Source organism: Podarcis gaigeae (assembly GCF_964106915.1).
Source record: "Podarcis gaigeae genome assembly, chromosome: 4".
Lineage (NCBI taxonomy): Eukaryota > Metazoa > Chordata > Lepidosauria > Squamata > Lacertidae > Podarcis > Podarcis gaigeae.
In genome coordinates, this window is record NC_139677.1 from 98,440,069 (window position 1) to 98,460,081 (window position 20,013).

The 20,013-nt window shown below is 46.1% G+C and overlaps 1 protein-coding gene across 1 annotated transcript in view; it reads right to left on the reverse strand.

Moving 5' to 3' along the window:
* The window catches only part of MYO7A (myosin VIIA), a 161,860-nt gene that overhangs the window by 137,216 nt on the left and 4,631 nt on the right, over positions 1–20,013 (reverse strand). Inside the window, exon 2 of the mRNA XM_083735822.1 lies at positions 889–946. Within this exon, the coding sequence (XP_083591948.1) occupies positions 889–906 (18 nt within the window). The 5' untranslated portion in view covers positions 907–946. The remainder of the gene's footprint in view (positions 1–888; positions 947–20,013) is intronic.

Below are 20,013 nucleotides of genomic sequence, written 5' to 3' on the forward strand. Positions count from 1 at the left end.
TAATAATGATTTGGGAGGCATTGCAACAATCAGTGCAGATCTCCATGTGTTGCTGATATTTTCTGTTTATGTGCAAATGATTTAGAGTGCTCCAATATTTTATTTTGCAGTGACGTAGGCTGTGTTTTCCTTGAAGCTCAACTGCACATAACATAACTTGCACAGACCCTCCAAGTGTCCCTATTTTCTAGGGACAGTCCGGGATTTACAGGAGCCATCCCAGTTTCACAGGTCCAACAAATTTAGGATGGCTATATCCCCTGATTCCTTCACAATGGGAGTTGCTTTTGATCTCCGTTAATGCTATAGAGGAACTGCGCTGCCCACATCGTGAACAAAAATCAATTTTCTCTAATGTCTAATTTCCAAATATAAACAACTGGACACCGGAGGAGATCTAAATTTGTATGAATGCCTTTTATATTATGGATCATATGCAAGATTATTTGGGGGGGGGGGAACCATAGGTGAATTGTGTATTGACTTCCCTTTTTCCCCTTTTTCCTTTTGCATTTTCAGCAAGGTGTCTCGTTAAGTTCCCGCGATCTTCTCTAATCACTTCTGTGTAGTTACTTTATAGCTGTTTCCCCTCCAACCAGTTGAGAATGATATAATCTACTCCTTGCATGATGCCAAACACTTCCTAGCTAGTTAATCTACACAACACACGTCAGTGATTCCCTTTAAGCCAATCAAGGACTAAGGCCGATGAGATACAAGAGATAAAAGTGTCCACTTGCCCTCTTCCAGAAACGGGTGGGGTGTCACATAAAAATAGCCAGGGAACTATCCACCCCCTCATCTCTGACAAGGTTTCTTCTTAAGCCAGGGGAGCAACACAGTATCTTAAAATTAGCACTGTCAACAGAGAGCGGGAACGCAACTTACCTGCCGTAGAATAACCATGGCTCCTACGTAAAGTCATCGGCAGTCACCACCAGTGGACCTGAGGAAGAAAGAAGAATCAGAGAATCAGAGGGACTAGTTGGTTACCACTTGCATTTTGGAGAGGTCGAGATTACGATCAGCCAAGAAGCATCGTTTTGTCAAACACACACGCTTTGGCCCTGACTACGTAAGCAGCAACAACAACAGCACGCACCGCTATAAATGTGACAGCTATCGAACTCTTCGTTCTAGACAGCAGAAGATAATCCTCTAAATGCAACCAGGTTAATACCCACACAGCCTCCCTGCAGTGATAAGAATGAATTCTCCTTGTGGAGTTTCTCGCATAGGAGGCGAGCTGCAAACGAAACAGCAGGAACTGGACAAAATAACGCCAGGGTTTTGTGCATAGTTTGGAGTTAGGAGTTAGTTAGGAGTTCGGGGGAGGAAGCGTGTCAAGCGTAGAATGTGGCACTTTTGAAGAACAAGGAAATTTCATTTTTTTAATGTTTATATTTTATTAAGGTGATGTCAGTTAAAAGAAATAAAGTGATACAAAAAAGGAGGAGGAAAAGTGACTGGAGGAAAAACAGCAACACAGATAAATATAAAAGCGAAAATATTTTTAAAAAGCATTATATTATATTTTCATACATTCTTGTATAAATTGGTATACAGTGGTACATCGGGTTAAGTAATCATTAATTCGTTCCGGATGTCCGTACTTAACCTGAAACTGTTCTTAACCTGAAGCACCACTTTAGCTAATAGGGCCTCCTGCTTCTGCTGCGCTGCTGGAGCACTCATCCTGAAGCAAAGTTCTTAACCTAAAGCACTAGTTCTGGGATAGCGGAGTCTGTAACCTGAAGCGTATGTAACCTGAAGCGTATGTAACCCAAGGTACCACTGTAGTGTTATTGTCCTTGTTGTTGTTTAGTTGTTTCCAACTCTTTGTGACCCCATGAACCAGAGCACGCCAGGCATTCCTGTCTTCCACTGCCTCCCACAGTTTGGTCAAACTCATGCTGGTAGCTTCGAGAACACTGTCCAGCCATCTCATCCTCTGTCGTCCCCTTCTCCTTGTGCCCTCCATCTTTCCCAGCATCAGGGTCTTTTCCAGGGAGTCTTCTCTTCTCATGAGGTGGCCAAAGTATTGGAGTCTCAGCTTCAGGATGTGTCCTTCCAGTGAGCACTCAGGGCTGATTTCATTCAGAATGGAAAGGTTTGATCTTCTTGCAGTCTATGGGACTCTCCAGTGTCTCTTCCAGCACCATAATTCAAAAGCATCCATTCTTCGGTGATCAGCCTTCTTTATGGTCCAGCTCTCACTTCCATACATCACTACTGGGAAAACCATAGCTTTAACTATACGGACCTTTGTTGGCAAGGTGATGTCTCTGCTTTTTAGGATGCTGTCTAGGTTTGTCACTGCTTTCCTCCCAAGAAGCAGGCGTCTTTTAATTTCGTGACTGCTGTCACCATCTGCAGTGATCATGGAGCCCAAGAAAGTAAAATCTCTCACTGCCTCCATTTCTTCCCCTTCTATTTGCCAGGAGGTGATGGGCCCAGTGGCCATGTTATTGTCCTAGTGCTTATGTAAACGTTAATAGGCCTACTACTTTTTGTATAAACTCATTCCAGATGTTATGATGTTTATCCATAGAGGGTCTGCACTTGTAAGCAGTCCATTCATAAACTGCCAGTGATGTCATACTGTCAGTCCATTGATTGATGAGTAGAATATCTTTATTTTTCCAATTCCTCAATATCAATCTCTTGGCCACCATTAGGGCACGGAAAATCCATTTATGTTGCACTGTTGATAATTTCCATACTGCAGGTATATAGTTCCATAAAATATTCTCTACTGAGAGATTTAACTTTTTCTGCACAGTCATACTTACACAGTCCAGCACATTCTCCCCCAAAACTTGTTAAGTAAAGAACACTGTACAAACATGTTGCTTCAGAGAGGCATTGTCCTTGCCACATTTCCAACACTGAGCTATCTTAGCTAACGACTTTTCGGGTGGTGTTGTGGGTTAAACCAATCCCCGCGACAGGGTGAGCTCCCGTTACTCGGTCCCAGCTCCTGCCAACCTAGCAGTTCGAAAGCATGCCAAAAAAGTGCAAGTCGATAAATAGGTACCACTCTGGCAGGAAGGTAAATAGTGTTTTCGTGTGCTGCTCTGGTTTCACCAGAAGCGGCTTAGTCATGCTCGACACATGACCCGGAAAAACTGTCTGCGGACAAACGCCGGCTCCCTCGGCCTGTAAATCGAGATGAGCACCACAACCCCAGAGTCATTCACGACTGGACTTAACTGTCAGGGGTCCCTTTACCTTTAAAGGAGTCCAATAAACTCTAAGTATTATTTTCTGTTGTATTAGTCTTAATTTTAAATCTAATGACACCTTAGGTATTGAAGCTAATACATTTCCCCACTGTCTGTGTAATAATGAAAGTTCAAATTCTTTATTCCAATATTCTCTTATATGCATATTAATGTGTCTGCATATTAAACTTGTGTTTTGTTAATAGGATACAGTGGTACCACGGGTTAAGTACTTAATTCGTTCTGGAGGTCCGTTCTTAACCTAAAACTGTTCTTAACCTGAAGCACCACTTTAGCTAATGGGGCCTCCTGCTGCCGCCGCGCCGCCGGAGCACAATTTCCGTTCTCATCCTGAAGCAAAGTTCTTAACCTGAAGCAATATTTCTGGGTGAGCAGAGTCTGTAACCTGAAGCGTATGTAACCTGAAGCATATGTAACCCGAGGTACCACTGTATCTATAAAAAGTAATTGCTGGCTTTTTATTTTTGAATGAGTGGTCCAATTGTTCCAATATCTCAGGTATCTCGGAAGCTGAAAGGGCTGATTGCCCAAACACACTTGTTAGGAGATATTGTAATTGAAGATATTGAGCTTGGCCTGCATCTGAAATTCATCTTCCCCATCTATCAGCTGGTCCAATGTCAATACACCTGCTTCCATCCAATTTTTCCATATCACCATCTCTTTTTTGCCATTTTCAGTGTGGGGCAGTGGCGTAGCGTGGGGGGTGCAGGGGGGGCCGGCCGCACCGGGCGCAACATCGGGGGGGGGGGCGCTCGCCGCCTCTGGAGCCGCCGAAGAGCCTCGGGCGCAGGCTGTAGCAGAGCCCCATGTCTCGCGAAACCGACGAGCTGTGCGCGCGTCCGGGCTGAAGGCGTCCGGCAGGCAGCAGCTCTCAGCGCTCGCTGCGGTCCCCACACGTCAGGGCCGCGGAAGGTGCGCCAGGCAGCCCCTCCTCACAGCCCCCCCCGCCGCTGCTGCTGCTGCAGCTGCTGGGCCATGTTGTATTTTCCTCGGCTCTCTGCCCTCCTCCTCCCCCAGGCAAGTGGCGTCGTTTGGGCGCCAGCGCCAGCGGCAACTCGCCTCAGATCACCTGACACGGACCCACCGCCGCCGCCGTGGCTACCTTACCGTAAATACCCCAGCCCAGGCAGCAGCAAGAAGAAGCTGGCAGCGGTGGCAGGTTAGGGATTAGGGGCGCAAATTACTTGCCTTGCCCCGGGTGCTGACAACCCACGCTACGCTGCTGGTGTGGGGTTTCCCCACAGGGTAAGTTTAGCATGTGAAGAACAAGCAAGCTTCTAGCTCTCACGTTTGCGGAGATGTGCTTGTATTCTCAGGAGCCAGAGAGGCGGCGGAAGGGATTTCTAGCGGAGTTCCCTTGCCTGGCAAAGCGTGAATAAATTATGCAAATTGGGGCATGCAAATAGAAGAGCAAATTATGCAAAATAACGGGGACGTGGGTAGGCAGTCAATAAAAGCAGCTAAACTGCCTTGCTGAATTGGAGGGGGGGGGGAATGAGTATTGGCCTGGACTTCTGAAAATTAAAAGGGAGGGTGCCAAATAAAGATCCTTGGGGATGCATGCATTCCATAAGTGGGGAATCACCATTAAAAAGCCTCTGGGCCTCTGCATATAACCCTCCGGACTCTCACCAGATCACATTCCCCTCCCAGAACTCAGCAGCCTGCTGGGAGGTGTCCCTGAACTGTTTGCCTGGAAGGAGAATGGAAAAATAATAATAATAATAATAATAATAATAATAATAATAATAATAATGTGTGTGTATGCAGAAATCTGGCCCAGTATGTAAGCACTGCTTCGTGTGTGTGTGTTGTGTGTGTATAATTAAACTTTCTGTTTTACAATTTAAAACACTGATTTAAACATCCTTAAAATATCAATGACTTCCTCTCTTTTCATGGTTCATTTTGCCTATCATAAATCCCTGGATATTTTACAAAAACTAAACCATTCAGTGTTCCATCATTGCATCCATCAAAACTTATTCACACTGTTGAATTTGTATTAATGTTGCCAGTGTTTTCAACTGTGCACAATTTCCCCCCATATATTCCAATCTTCTCTAAACGTATATTCTCCTTGTTTTATTCTACATGTTAAGTCCGCAAGCCGTGTATATTCTGTCAACTTAAGTTGCCATTCTTCTTTCGTTGAGATCTCACTCATTTTCCATTTGGGGGCTAATGAAACATGGGCCGCAGTAAAGGTACCCCTGCCCATACGGGCCAGTCGTGTCCGACTCTGGGGTTGTGTGCCCATCTCACTTAAGAGGCCAGGGGCCAGCGCTGTCCGGAGACACTTCCGGGTCACGTGGCCAGTGTGACGAAGCTGCATCTGGCGAGCCAGCGCAGCACACGGAACGCCGTTTACCTTCCCGCTAGTAAGCAGTCCCTATTTATCTACTTGCACCCGAGGGTGCTTTTGAACTGCTAGGTTGGCAGGTGCTGGGACCGAGCAACGGGAGCTCACCCTGTCGTGGGGATTCGAACCACCGACCTTTTGATCGGCAAGTCCTAGGTTCTGTGGTTTAACCCACAGCGCCACCCGCGCCCCGAATTTAGCAAGCCTACTTGGAGTTAAATACCATCTGCAAATCGTCTACCATTTGTAAATCATCTATGGAATGTACGCAATTCTTCAAACTGCTTTAGTCTCTGACCCACAACTTACCCCACTTCTCTCGGCCATGAACCTCCCTCCTTTCTCCCTTCTGCAAAATAGAACGGGACCCCTGCTCCTTCCAATCCCAACCAAACACTCCCACTGGCTGAGCCTTCATTTAAATCACTGACTCCTCAGAGAAAATATGTAAAAGATGATGTATCGTTGGTACATCACCCCTGTGAAATTGCAGAAAATGTATAAGACTGGTGACAAAAGGTGTTGGAAGTGTAAATCTAAAGAAGGAAGCTTTTACCACATGTGGTGGAAATGTGAAGAAGTTAAAAAATGTTGGGACTCCATCTACAACGAACTAAAGAAAATACTTAAATACACCTTTGTCAAAAGGCCCAAAGCCTTCCTTCTGGGAATAATCGGAGAGGAGATTAAGAAAGAAGATTATATAATGTTTCAATATGCAACTGTAGCTGCCAGGATTCTGTTAGCACAAAATTGGAAAACCCCAAATACCCCGACCGTTAAAGATTGGCAAATTAAATTATTTGAGTATATGGATCTGGCAAAAATGATGCAGAACATTAGACAGCAAAACGGTACAAGGTTTATCGACAATTGGTCTAAATTCATAACATATATGGAAACAAATTCTAGAGATATAAAAATCACAGTAGGTTTAACATAACCCTTGCGATGTGTTTACGTTAAAAAATGAAAAACTGCAGAATGGATTTAATATTCACATAACCCAAAACCGAGATGGAGGAAAGTCAAATGTTATTTATTGTTAATTAATGTTTGTTTTTTGGTTGGTTTAGGTGTTTTCTTTTGGTTGATGTTTTGGTTGTCTTTTTTTTTTTGTATGTGTTGGCTATTTTTCTTTTTCTTTCTTTGCTGTTATTTGGTTATAGAAAATGAATAAAAAGAAGTTAAAAAATAAATAAATCACTGACTCTTTTTTTTTGGTATGTGTTGGCTATTTTTCTTTTTCTTTCTTTGCTGTTGTTTGGTTATAGAAAATGAATAAAAAGAAGTTAAAAATAAACAAATAAATCACTGACTCCTACATCTCCCATCATCTTTGACCCCTGGGCATGCTCGCTGATGGGAGATGGAGTCCAGCAACAAGCTCCCTATTCCTGCTCTTCAACCCAAAGGTGTCACCACGATTGCCTGCGTTTCAGTGATGGTCTCATCTCCCTCAGGGTGTAACCTATATTAGCAACCTCCAGCTGACCCCTGAGGGCAAAGATGCTAATTAATAAGGAATAAACAGGATAACTTTCCCAGCAAAGGTGCATCTTGGGGTGGGGGGGAGAAAACACGGGTGCAGGGAGGCGGGAGATGCACAAGTTCATGCCTTTGATGATGATGATGATGATGATATTTTATTTATATCCCGCCCTCCCCAGCTGAAGCCGAGCTCAGAGCGGCTAACAACAATAAAAGTAACACAGCATTCTAAAATCAATTCATTCTAAAATCAATTCAAAATCAAATTAATGGCAACCATTGGGCTAGAGTTCTGTGAGGATTACCACAGGAGGGGTCAGACTGTGCCTTGGCCAAAGGCCTGGTGGAACAGCTCTTTCTTGCAGGCCCTGCGGAAAGATGTCAAGTCCCACAGGGCCCTGGTCTCTTGTGACAGAGCATTCCACCAAGTCGGGGCCAGTACTGAAAAGGCCCTGGCCCTAGTTGAGACCAACCTAACCACCTTGTGACCTGGGACCTCCAAAGTGTTGTCATTTGTGGACCTTAAGGTCCTCCGTGGGGCATACCAGGAGAGGCGGTCCCGTAGGTACATCTGCTTTGTCATTCAGCTACAAGCCTGCACAACTTACTTATTTGTTGTTTTTGTATCTAGGTGGCATTCACAGTCCTCCCCCTCCTCATTTAATCCCCAGAACAACCCTGTGAGGTAGGTTAGGCTGAGAGGCAGTGACTGGCCCATGGCCGAACGCAGATTTGAACACTGGTCTCCTGGGTCCTTAAGGGACGTGGGTGGCAAAGGGACGCAGGTGGCGCTGTGAGTTAAACCACAGAGCCTAGGACTTGCCGATCAGAAGGTTGGCGGTTCGAATCCCTATGACGGGGTGAGCTCCCGTTGCTTGGTCCCTGCTCCTGCCAACCTAGCAGTTCCAAAGCACGTCCAAGTGCAAGTAGATAAATAGGTACCACTCCGGTGGGAAGGTAAACGGCGTTTCCATGCGCTGCTCTGGTTCTCCAGAAGCGGATTAGTCATGCTGGCCACATGACCCAGAGGCTGTATGCCAGCTCCCTCGGCCAGTAAAGCGAGATGAGCGCCGCAACCCCAGAGTCGGTCACGACTGGACCTAATGGTCAGGGGTCCCTTTACCTTTACTCCTGTATCCTAGTCCGACATTCTAACCACTATGCATCACTGCCACTCCCTTGGCTTTGCATCAGAGCCAGCAGCAAATGTGGAATGAGCAATGGCCTGACTTGGTGTACTGTAATTCCCAGCAGGTCCTGATAGTCAGAACACGAGGTGCTGTTGCTGTTTTTTAAAGAAGCTCATTGGGAGTTGAACCCAGGCTGAGGAGGAATGCTTGAAATTCCTTGCAACCGGTGGCAAACGAAGGAATGAATTTAACATCCAGTGCCAATGCCTCTGTGGATTAGTTGGCAGCCTGGCTGGTCATGAGATTTAAAATCAGCAGACAGCCAAACCAAGGGAGATTAAGATGAAAAATGCCAAGACTTGCTAACATAAGTGCAGGTTGATGACCAGAGTGTTTCTGGTTCGTTTCTGTTAAGTTGTGGGTGAACATATTAGACGACACAGCGATTCTTCAAACAGCTCTTGTTTATTCACAGGCCAGAACAGAACTGAACTGAAGGGTTCAGTCAGCCTGCTTATATAAAGCTCAACTACAAAGCAACAGTAACAACTTTCTAAAACTACCCAATCACTGAACGTCACTTTCGATCCCTTATTTGCATAACTATCTACAGTATCCCCCTGCTGGCCCAGGGTGAGAACTTCAGTACATAACAGTTTCCCCCTCTCCCCTCCCCAAGGCTGGATTCCCATGGTGGTTGCCAACTGACTAAATACCCTGGCTGCTCCTCTGCCTTTAAAAACAGCTTGAGCAGCTGAAGCTTTTTCAGGGCAGATCGAACTGCTGTGTAAGGCGCAAGAGCGATGAACACTTTAAAAGAAGAAGAAGTTGGCAACTCTACATTCAATAATATATATGTGAGCTTTCCTGCCCTATTGGGCAAAGTACCCGCTGCCTTGGGACGCGGGTGGCACTATGGGTTAAACCACTGAGCCTAGGACTTGCTGATCAGAAGGTCGGCGGTTTGAATCCCCGCGACAGGTTGAGCTCCCGTTGTTCGGTCCCTGCTCCTGTCAACCTAGCAGTTCGAAAGCACATCAAAAGTGCAAGTAGATAAATAGATACCACTCCGGCAGGAAGATAAATGGCGTTTCCGTGAGCTGCTCTGGTTTGCCAGAAGCGGCTTAGTCATGCTGGCCACATGATCCGGAAGCTGTATGCTGGCTCCCTCGGCCAGTAAAGCGAGATGAGTGCCGCAACCCCAGAGTCATCCGTCCCTTTACCTTTACCCGCTGCCTTGCAGAACATTTTTGAGAGAAGAAAAGTCTAGGGAGTTAACCCTTTCACAAATCCGGAGTGCTTAATATGAGAACGTCATGCAAAAATGCTGAGGGATTTCCACAAGGATTTTTAAAAATAGCCAGTTGCTTCAGGAACACTTAAGATTGGGGAAATATGAAATGAAGAGAGTGAAAACTGATATATCTGAAAGTGAGACCCATAGAACACAGTGGGTCTTAAAGGTAAAGGTAAAGGTAAAGGGACCCCTGACCATTAGGTCCAGTTGCGGACAACTCTGAGGTTGCACGCTCATCTCGCTTTATTGGCTGAGGGAGCCGGCGTACAGCTTCCGGGTCATGTGGCCAGCATGGCTAAGCCGCTTCTGGCGAACCAGAGCAGCGCACGGAAACGCCATTTACCTTCCTGCCGGAGAGATACCTATTTATCTCCTTGCACTTTGACGTGCTTTCGAACTGCTAGGTTGGCAGGAGCAGGGACTGAGCAACGGGAGCTCACCCCGTCGCGGGGATTCGAACCTCCGACCTTCTGATCGGCAAGTCCTAGGCTCTGTGGTTTAACCCACAGCACCACCCACGTCCCTTACAGTGGGTATTACTTTTGAGCAAATATACATAGGGATTGCTGTGCTTGTTTCCTCACAAGGAATTCGATGAGACTCAGTCAAGCGTGTACAGGATCGCAGCTTCAGTCTGGATCCAGCCCAGTGTGTTTCATTGCTCTATGTGGATTTCTATCCTGTTGCTCTCTGCCTTCTGCTCTTGTTTATTAAGATCGTTTTCAATGCTTAACTTCTTCTCTAGAGTATTTGCAACTCTTCCCAGTTTAGTGCCACCTGCGACACACGGACAGGTATGTTATCAAAGTTTCATGCGGGTTCTGACGAGACCCATCAGGAAACGCACATCAATTTTTCAGCCCTCTCAGAGAAAGCACAATGGAGCAGTCCCTAATTTCTGAACCTCAGAACGATATGCTGGAGAGAAGGGGGGGGGGTGAATAGTGTGGCCTTCTCCTCTTGCTTTTGGCTTTTTTGTCTAGCCAGTTTTGTAAGGTTGCCAAGGAATTCGATACAGGTTGGCCACAAAGGGACAGGCCAGGTGATTTCCTTTTGTTTGCAGGCTATTGTGTCTGAATCAGAGAGGAGATCATTTAGCAACACAAACAGGTTTAATTGTTTCAGCATGAGGGTAGCCTGATAGCAGATGCTACAGGATTCACATCCCTTGAAATTTGGGCCTGGTGCTCTATCTAAAAAAAAAAAAAAAGGCTTATTCAGAAGATCAGTCCAACTGAGCCCTCAACGATCTAAGATCATCCCGAGGGCAGCAGAGGAAATGTCTCCCTTAAAAAAAAGAGGATGTAGGAAATGAACACATTCAGAATATGGCTAGACCAATGCTGTTTTCTCTGACCTTCCATCCTCTCCTTTTCTACCATAGGGAGGTTTCTGATCGGCAGTCCACCCCCCGGCCCCAATGTGCCATCTGAAGTGGTACACTCCAGAAGGGGATCTACCAGGTGATTTTGCTGAATTTAAAAAACTGCTCCTTATTTTGTGCACACACCATTTCGAAAGAGATTTCAAGTGAAAATATTTGCTGGCTAGGAGTATATATATATATATATGGTTTCCTATTGCCATGCTGGGACGCGGGTGGCGCTGTGGGTTAAACCACAGAGCCTAGGACTTGCCGATCAGAAGGTCGGCGGTTTGAATCCCCGCGACGGGCTGAGCTCCCGTTGCTCGGTCCCTGCTCCTGCCAACCTAGCAGTTCGAAAGCACATAAAACTGCAAGTAGATAAATAGGTACCGCTCTGGCGAGAAGGTAAACGGCGTTTCCGTGCGCTGCTCTGGTTCGCATCAGAAGCGGCCTAGTCATTCTGGCCACATGATCCGGAAGCTGTATGCCAGCTCCCTCGGCCAATAAAGCGAGATGAGCGCCACAACCCCAGAGTCGGCCACGACTGGACCTAATGGTCAGGGGTCCCTTTACCTTTACCTATTGCCATGCTGGAAAATTCTCCTCCCGTGCTCCATCAATTAATGAGAAATAGGAATTGCAATCGAAAATTCATCCAAGGAGGGGAAGAATTTTCAGCGAAAAACTTGTGGGTGGGGTGCAGAGTTTTGATGCATGAACCTTATTTTTGAGGTGGCCGAGGGATCCTTGGGAGTGTCTTTTCCTACATTCTACAAAGTGCCTCACCTGTGTTCTGCACTGTGCAACCTCCCCAGCTGCCCGCACCTCAGTTAAAGCCAAGAGGATGATATCTTGAGGCAACGCTCTCATGGGGCTCTCCCCAGAAGCACGCACAGTGTTGAGTGTTGAGGGAAGTGCAAAGAGGACTCTGTGAACAGGATGCAACCTAAGACATATCAGTCTAAACCAGGCATCCCCAACCTTCGGCCTTCCAGATGTTCTGGACTACAATTCCCATCATCCCTGACCACTGGTCCTGTTATCTAGGGATCATGGGAGTTGTAGGCCAAAACATCTGGAGGGCCGAAGGTTGGGGATGCCTGGTCTAAACTTTAAAGGACATGGAAGTCAGCAAAGAGGTAAGAAGAAGAAGAAGAAGAAGAAGAAGAAGAACCTATTGCTTTTACCCAGCCATAACCATTGCTTATACCCCAACTAACAACCTATTGCTTATACCACCACCACAACAACATCTTATTGCTTATACCCCAACCATCTGGCCGGGCCTCCCCAGCCACTCTGGGCGGCTCCCAAATGAATATTAAAAACACAATAAAACATCAAACATTAAAAACCTCCCTAAACAGGACTGCCTTCAGATGTTTTCTAAAAGTTAGACAGTTATTTATTTCCTTGATTCCTTGACATCTGGTGGGAGGGCACCACCACCGAGAAGGCCCTCTGCCTGGTTGCCTGTAACCTCACTTCTCGCAGGGAGGGAACCTCCAGAAGGCCCTCGGCGCTGGTCCTCAGTGTCCAGGCAGAACAATGGGGGTGGAGATGCTCCTTCAGGTCTACTGGGCTGAGGCCATTTAGGGCTTTCAAGGTCAGCACCAACACTTTGAATTGTGCTCGGAAATGTACTGGGAGCCTGTGTAGATCTTTCAAGACCAGTGTTATATGTTCTCGGTGGCCGCTCCCAGTCATCGGTCTAGCTGCCGCATTCTGGATTAGTTGTAGTTTCCGGGTCACCTTCAAAGGTAGCCCCACGTAGAGCGCATTGCAGTAGTCCAAGCAGGAGATAACTAGAGCATGCACCACTCTGGCAAGACAGTCTGCAGGCCGGGAGGGTCTCAGCCTGCATACCAGATGGAGCTGGTCCGAGATACAGGGATAGTCTGGGAATCTGGAGGTCCCTTGCTCTGTGCAAGCCCCAGAGTTTCGCCCAATCTTCCAGCAGCAAGTCTCGTTGCTGTGGAGCTCTCCGTAGGGCTGGGAATGCTGTGCCTGTGACCTAAATAAGCCACATTCTTCTGAGATTGCTTGCAGGGCACTGTGTCTATTTGCAGAACAAAGTGCACGTTGACAGGCGCAGAAACTTTATGGACCCTTCGATTCCTGGAACTGGAAGCCTAAGGAACTCCCAGCTAGGGACTTCAGATGCCTCTCACCCACCTCTCTAGGACAGGTTGAACTGTGTGTGGCAAATCTTGTCCAATATGGAATCACAGAACTGTAGAGTTTTGACCTATAAAGTCTTAAATGGCTCTGGACTGCCTCTTTTCATATGAACCTACCCAGTCCCTGGGATCATCTTCTGAGGCCCTCCTTCGTGTGCCTCCTCCTTGAAAGGTCTGGAAAAAAGAACAGGGCCTTCTCTGCAGTGGCTCCCTGTCTGTGGAATGCTCTCCCCAGGAAGGTTTGCCTGGCGCCTTCATTACACACCTTTAGGCACCAGGCAAAAACATTCCTTTTTAACCAGGCCTTTGGTTGATCTTATTGACATCCAACACTCTTTTAGAATGTGACTTTTTTTAGGGGAGGAGTTTATTGGGTTGTTGTTTTAATTTTTATTAGGTATTTTGTGGTTTTATATCTTGATTTTATTCTGTGAACCGCCCTGAGACCCACCCACCCCGGGCATAGGGCAGTATATGAATTCAATAAAGAAATAAAATAAATAAATAGAGTTGGAAGAGACCCTGACAGTCATCTAATCCTGCCCACAGTCATCCCTGGGTGGTCTCGAACTATCCACCTTCTGGTTCACAGCCAAACGCACTGACCCACTGAGCCATTTGCATCTTGGGGCAGCCAAATCTTCAGCCCCCACCCTTGCCACTACCACAGTCAAGGCCGGATTTAGGTTTGATGAGGCCCTAAGCTACTGAAGGTAACGGGGCCCTTCATATGTCCAGATGTCCTTTGTCGACAACAAATGGTCGCTGTTTTTTGTGCTGAATATATGCTATATGGTGATATATGGACCTAATAGGTATAGAAAGCCATTTGCACATGTTGCCATGCAGCTAGTCCATGCAGAATGTAGGCATCCTATATATAAAGGTAAAGGGACCCCTGACCATTAGGTCCAGTCATGGACGACTCTGGGGTTGTGGCGCTCATCTCGCTTTACTGGCCAAGGGAGCCAGCGTACAGCTTCCGGGTCATGTGGCCAGCATAACTAAGCCCCTTCTGGCGAACCAGAGCAGCGCACAGAAACGCCGTTTACCTTCCCGCCGGAGTGGTACCTATTTATCTACTTGCACTTGGATGTGCTTTCGAACTGCTAGGTTGGCAGGAGCAAAGACCGAGGAAAGGGAGCTCACCCTGTTGCAGGGATTCAAACCGCCAACTTTCTGATCGTCAAGTCCTAGGCTCTGTGGTTTAACCCACAGCGCCACCCGCGTCCCTATATATAGAAAGGAGCAAACCAGTGATGTTTTAGGGAGCAGGCTAGCAGGCAGGGCCCATGACTTACATCATAGGAGCCTACACAACACAAAACACTATTGTTGCATGTAGGTTTTATTTTATATGCTTTTTATCTTATATTTTGGAAATGTATATCCAGTTTTCTTTAATTTTGGGGGGAGCCTCAAGAGAGTGGGACCCTAAACTATAGCTAGACAGTCCTTCACCGCCACTAGAGAACAATGCAAGGTGGCTTAAAAGAGAGCCATGGTTAAACAGGTGCCACAAGGGCTCAGAGTCCCCTCCCCGGTGGTGTTTTGTATACAGCATGGGGAGTCTCCATCTTCCCCTTCGCCTCAGGCAGAAGAATATCTTGAGCCGGGCTTGAATTCACAGATGAATCCGATGAAAAATTTGGTGTTTTTCCACAGGGGAGCATCAGCAGTCGCTTAAACGCCTGATGAAAGATTAATGGCTGCCTGTTCCCAGGCCAAGAAGAGAAACTCAGAGGTGGTCTGTCGAGAGGCGTTGTGTAATGTGAGGACATAATTTCCTTCAGGACATAATCCCCATCGCTGAGGGCAGCCAAAATGGCCATTTAATCCAGCCTGGAAATGGCAGGGGGAAGGCAGGAGAGAAAACAGATCGATGCAGAAGACAGATGCTCTACCACAACCCCTGCTGAGGGAGCTAAAGATGCTCTTTCGATGATGGGTGGGTTTCATTAAAGAACTGGGAAATATACCGTATTTTCCCGTGTATAAGATGACCTCTATGTTTTTGAACCCAAAATTAAGAAATGGGACCAGAGCCAAGGCCCAAACCTGTGCATTCACTATCCATGTATAAGACGCCCTCCAATTTTTGACTATTTTTTTCCAAGCACAAAAATCATCTTATACATGGGAAAATACGGTAACTGGACTCAGGGAAGTCCAGCCTAGTAACATGTACAGGAATGTATATACTGAGGCAAAGCTATTTGCAGAAATAGCTTTGCAAAAAAGAAGTGTATATTAGGGAAAACTGAAGATAAAAATGTGAGTTGCAGGAGAAATTCCCACTATACTGTTGATTAACTTTCAGCATTTAACAGCAACGACAAATAACAAAGTGATGTGGAGAATAGATCCGATCACTGCAAAAACCGGAAACTGAAATCAATAGATCTGCCCATCCTTACTCCTGAGTAGTCCCCCCCTGCCTCCCTAGCCAGCCTCCGCAGCCCCTGAAAAGGCTTTGGAAGCGGGTGAGCCAAAAAAGGCTTTCGTTCACGGCAGAATAATCCGTTCCATGGTAACCCGGCGATTGTGAAGTCACAAGTTAGCAAGCATGAGACAGAGAAGAGGAGCTGGACAGGGTGGGGAGAACAGAATCCTCGCGGAAAAAAAATGTTGTCCAGGGTTGTAAAGACTGCGGAGAGAATAATTGGGTGCACTCTTCCCACCTTAGATCAAATCTATGCTTCTAAGTGCCATAAGAAAGCTGCAGAGATAGTGCAGGATAGTGCACATCCCGGAAATGATCTCTTTCAGCTTCTGCCTTCTGGAAGAAGGTCCAGGGTTATAAAGGCCAGGACTAGATGCCTGAGAAACAGTTTCTACCCAAAGGCGATTTTGGTTTTAAATACAGTATAAGGAGTCTCTATGGGAGTATATTGTACAGTGGTACCTCAAGTTAAGTACTTAATTTGTTCTGGAGGTCTGTACTTAACCTGAAACTGTTCTTAACCTGAAGCACCACTTTAGCTAATGGGGCCTCCTGCTGCTGCCACTGTGCCGCCGGAGCCTGATTTCTGTTCTCCTCCTGAAGCAAAGTTCTTAACCTGAAGCACTATTTCTGGGTTAGCGGAGTCTGTAACCTGAAGTGTATGTAACCCGAGGTACCACTATATTTAAAAATGGGGTATCAGAGTTTTTAGGGGCTAACCAGGTTGGGATAGCTGGGATAGCAGGCTTGTTGGTTTTTGAATGTCTGATGTAGATTTTTTTCAGTTTCGTTGTTCTGTATGGGACAATGACAATAGAGATATCGTATCGTATCGAAATTCACCACCCCAAGATGTATGTCAGCCTGGAAAACTTTCAGAGGTTTGTCTTCCGGGGAATCTATGCAGCAGAACCTCTCTCTGGCTCCCGGCTGGTAACAACTACCAACAACGAGAAAAAGGAACTCTACAGAAGTTATATTTCTTTCCCCTTCAATGGGCTACAATGGAACACAGAGAGCTGCCTTACATTGAGTGGGAGTGCAGACAGACAAGGGTTTGAAATACTAAACCACTAGATACTTGCTCCCTCTCCCGTTTTAATAAAAGCTGGGGATCTGGGCCAACTAATATTCCAAATGGGTAGAGGCTGGCATGGCTTCAGTCAGGGCAAAATCTGCCCAACAGGGCCATATGGCAACCCCAAAGTGTCTCATCATATTGAGTATCTGATGCAGACATCTGGGAATTTGGGGACACTCCCTTGGAGAAGTGTGTTCGAATTCTGAGTCAGCCAGAGGTAAAGGCGTGAACTGCCCTGGGATAAATCCTACAAATAAATAGGGATGGAGGAGAAATTCAGCTAGCTTTAAAAGGTAAACCTTCCTAATTTGAGAACCAAAGCATAATAATAATAATAATAATAATAATAATAATAATAATATACCACCAATCTGGCTGGGTGGCTCACAGCACACTCATCTGAATTTTGTAATGCAGTTTTCCAGTCCCGGTGCTATGTATGAAAATGCATATACTAGCTGCATGTAAAAATGGAAAGATGAATGGAAATAGCAACGAAAGCTGCATTATATGAGGGGACATTGCTTTGCAAAAAAAAAAAAGTGCAGATCAGGCAGAATTGCACACAAAAATTTGTATATCAGGAGCACTTTGCTCTCTAAAGTGCTGGTGAATTATCACAAGGGCTTTTTAAAAGGGAAATCACAGACTGGTGTGGAGAACGTAACTTAAACGGCCTCAGTCCAGTATATCTGAAGGAACGTCTCCACTCGCATCGTTCTACCTGGACACTGAGGTCCAGCTCTGAGGGCCTTCTGGCAGTTCCCTCCCTGCGGGAAGCCAAGTTACAGGAAACCAGGCAGAGGGCCTTCTTGTGGCCCTCCCTGTGGAACTCCCTCCCACCAGATGTCAAAGAGAACAACAATTACCAGACTTTTAGAAGACATCTGAAGGCAGCCCTGTTTAGGGAAGCTTTTAATGTTTGATGTAATACTGTATTTTGATATTTTGTTGGGGGCCACCCAGAGTGGCTGGGGAAGCCCAGCCAGATGGGCAGAGTATAAATAAATTATTATTATTATTATTATTATTAAGAAATGATGTGTATTTTTGTGATTATATATTGTAAACCACCCAGTAATCCTCAGATGAAGATAAATTATTATTATTATTATTATTATTATTATTATTATTAGGAAATGATGTGTATTTTTGTGATTATATATTGTAAACCACTCGGTGATCCTCAGATGAAGGGCAACGTAGAAATGGCTTGAGAGCAGTACATGTGAAAAGGATCTAGGAGTCTTGGTTGACCACAAACTTGACATGAGCCAAAAGTGTGACGCGGCAGCTAAAAAAGCCAATGCAATTCTGGGCTGCATCAATAGGAGTATAGCATCTAGATCAAGGGAAGTAATAGTGCCACTGTATTCTGCTCTGGTCAGACCTCACCTGGAGTACTGTGTCCAGTTCTGGACACCACAGTTCAAGAAGGACACTGACAAACTGGAACGTGTCCAGAGGAGGGCAACCAAAATGGTCAAAGGCCTGGAAAAGATGCCTTATGAGGAACGGCTAAGGGAGCTGGGCATGTTTAGCCTGGAGAAGAGGAGGTTAAGGGGTGATATGATAGCCATGTTCAAATATATAAAAGGATGTCACATAGAGGAGGGAGAAAGGTTGTTTTCTGCTGCTCCAGAGAAGCGGACACGGAGCAATGGATCCAAACTACAAGAAAGAAGATTCCACCTAAACATTAGGAAGAACTTCCTGACAGTAAGAGCTGTTTGACAGTGGAATTTGCTGCCAAGGAGTGTGGTGGAGTCTCCTTCTTTGGAGGTCTTTAAGCAGAGGCTTGACAACCATATGTCAGGAGTGCTCTGATGGTGTTTCCTGCTTGGCAGGGGGTTGGACTCGATGGCCCTGGTGGTCTCTTCCAACTCTATGATTCTATGATTCTATGATTCTATGATTAAGAAATAAACATATAAGCATATAAATAAACATTTATTGTTTGGAGCTGAAGATACGTTAAGGTTGCAGTGCTATCTATAGCATGCTTACTGGGAAGTTAGTCCCGATGAACCAAATGTGCCTTTCACCCTAGCAGATATGCTTAGCACTACAGCCTTAATGACGTTCATGGAAGAAAGTTCCTCTTCACTGCCCCTGCAGTCCCCTACTATTATTGTTCAGGTTCAAGTTTAAATATCTTCTCCATTGGTGCAAAAGACTCCATGATCGCCAGCACCTGAGACCTGAGTCCGTATAGTTCAAGCTATGGTTTTCCCAGTAGTGATGTATGGAAGTGAGAGCTGGACCATCAAGAAGGCTGGTCGCCAAAGATTTGATGCTTTTGAATTCTGGTGCTGGAGGAGACTCTGGAGAGACCCATGGACTGCAAGAAGATCAAACCTCTCCATTCTGAAGGAAATCAGCCCTGAGTGCTCACTGGAAGGGCAGATCCTGAAGCTGAGGCTCCAATACTTTGGCCACCTCATGAGAAGAGAAGAATCCCTGGAAAAGGCCCTGATGTTGGGAAAGATGGAGGGCAGAAGGAGAAGGGGACAACAGAGGACGAGATGGTTGGATAGTGTTCTCGAAGCTACCAACAGGAGTTTGACCAAACTGCGGGAGGCAGTGGAAGACAGAGGTTCCTGACGTGCTCTGGTCCAGAGGGTCATGAAGAGTCGGACACGACTAAACAACTAAACAACAACAACAAACTTCCAGACGAGGCATGTCACTTTGCAAACACATCTCCTGGTATTCCACTGGGGAACTGGTTTCGGGGGGGGGGGAACTGGTATCCTCCTGGGGAACTGGTTTCGGGGGGGGGAACACAGAGAAAATTGCCGCTCTGCTGCAAGTCGCTCCCCAGTCTGAGCACTTAAGCCAGGCATGTCCAAAGTCCATTTCAGGGGCCTAATCTGGCCCGCCGGACGTTTTAATCCGGCCCCCGGGCAGCATACGTCCTGGGCTAAAATCCTAGAAAAAGCCCAACAACTTTGGGGTTAAAAAAAAAAAAGCTCTCAGGTAAACGTCAATCCTAAAAAAAGCTCAAGAGCTTGGGGGTTAAAAAAAAAAAAGCTCATCAACTTCAATCCTAAAAAGCTTGGGCACCCATTGGACTAACATTATAGGCAACTGCATTGCAATGTGTAGTTTGCCCTGATGTCATCTGCTAAACAGAATCTGTAAAGACGCACGTTCAACAGGTATAGTGGTCAGAATGTCTGTATTTACAGGCCATGTGTCCTGTACTATCCAGAAGAATGTCGGTTCTCGCGGCTTCCATTGGGGCAAAACAAAAGCTCTGCATTCCTCCCAGCAAATGGATTCTGCCGCCTTCTTGTTCGGAAGTTGTCCTGACCTGATTAAAAGCAGGTGCACAGAAAATGCCAGCATCCCGTGCTGTCCTTGCAAAGTTGTTGCATTAAATGTTTCTTTTTTATTTTTTTATTTCTTTCTT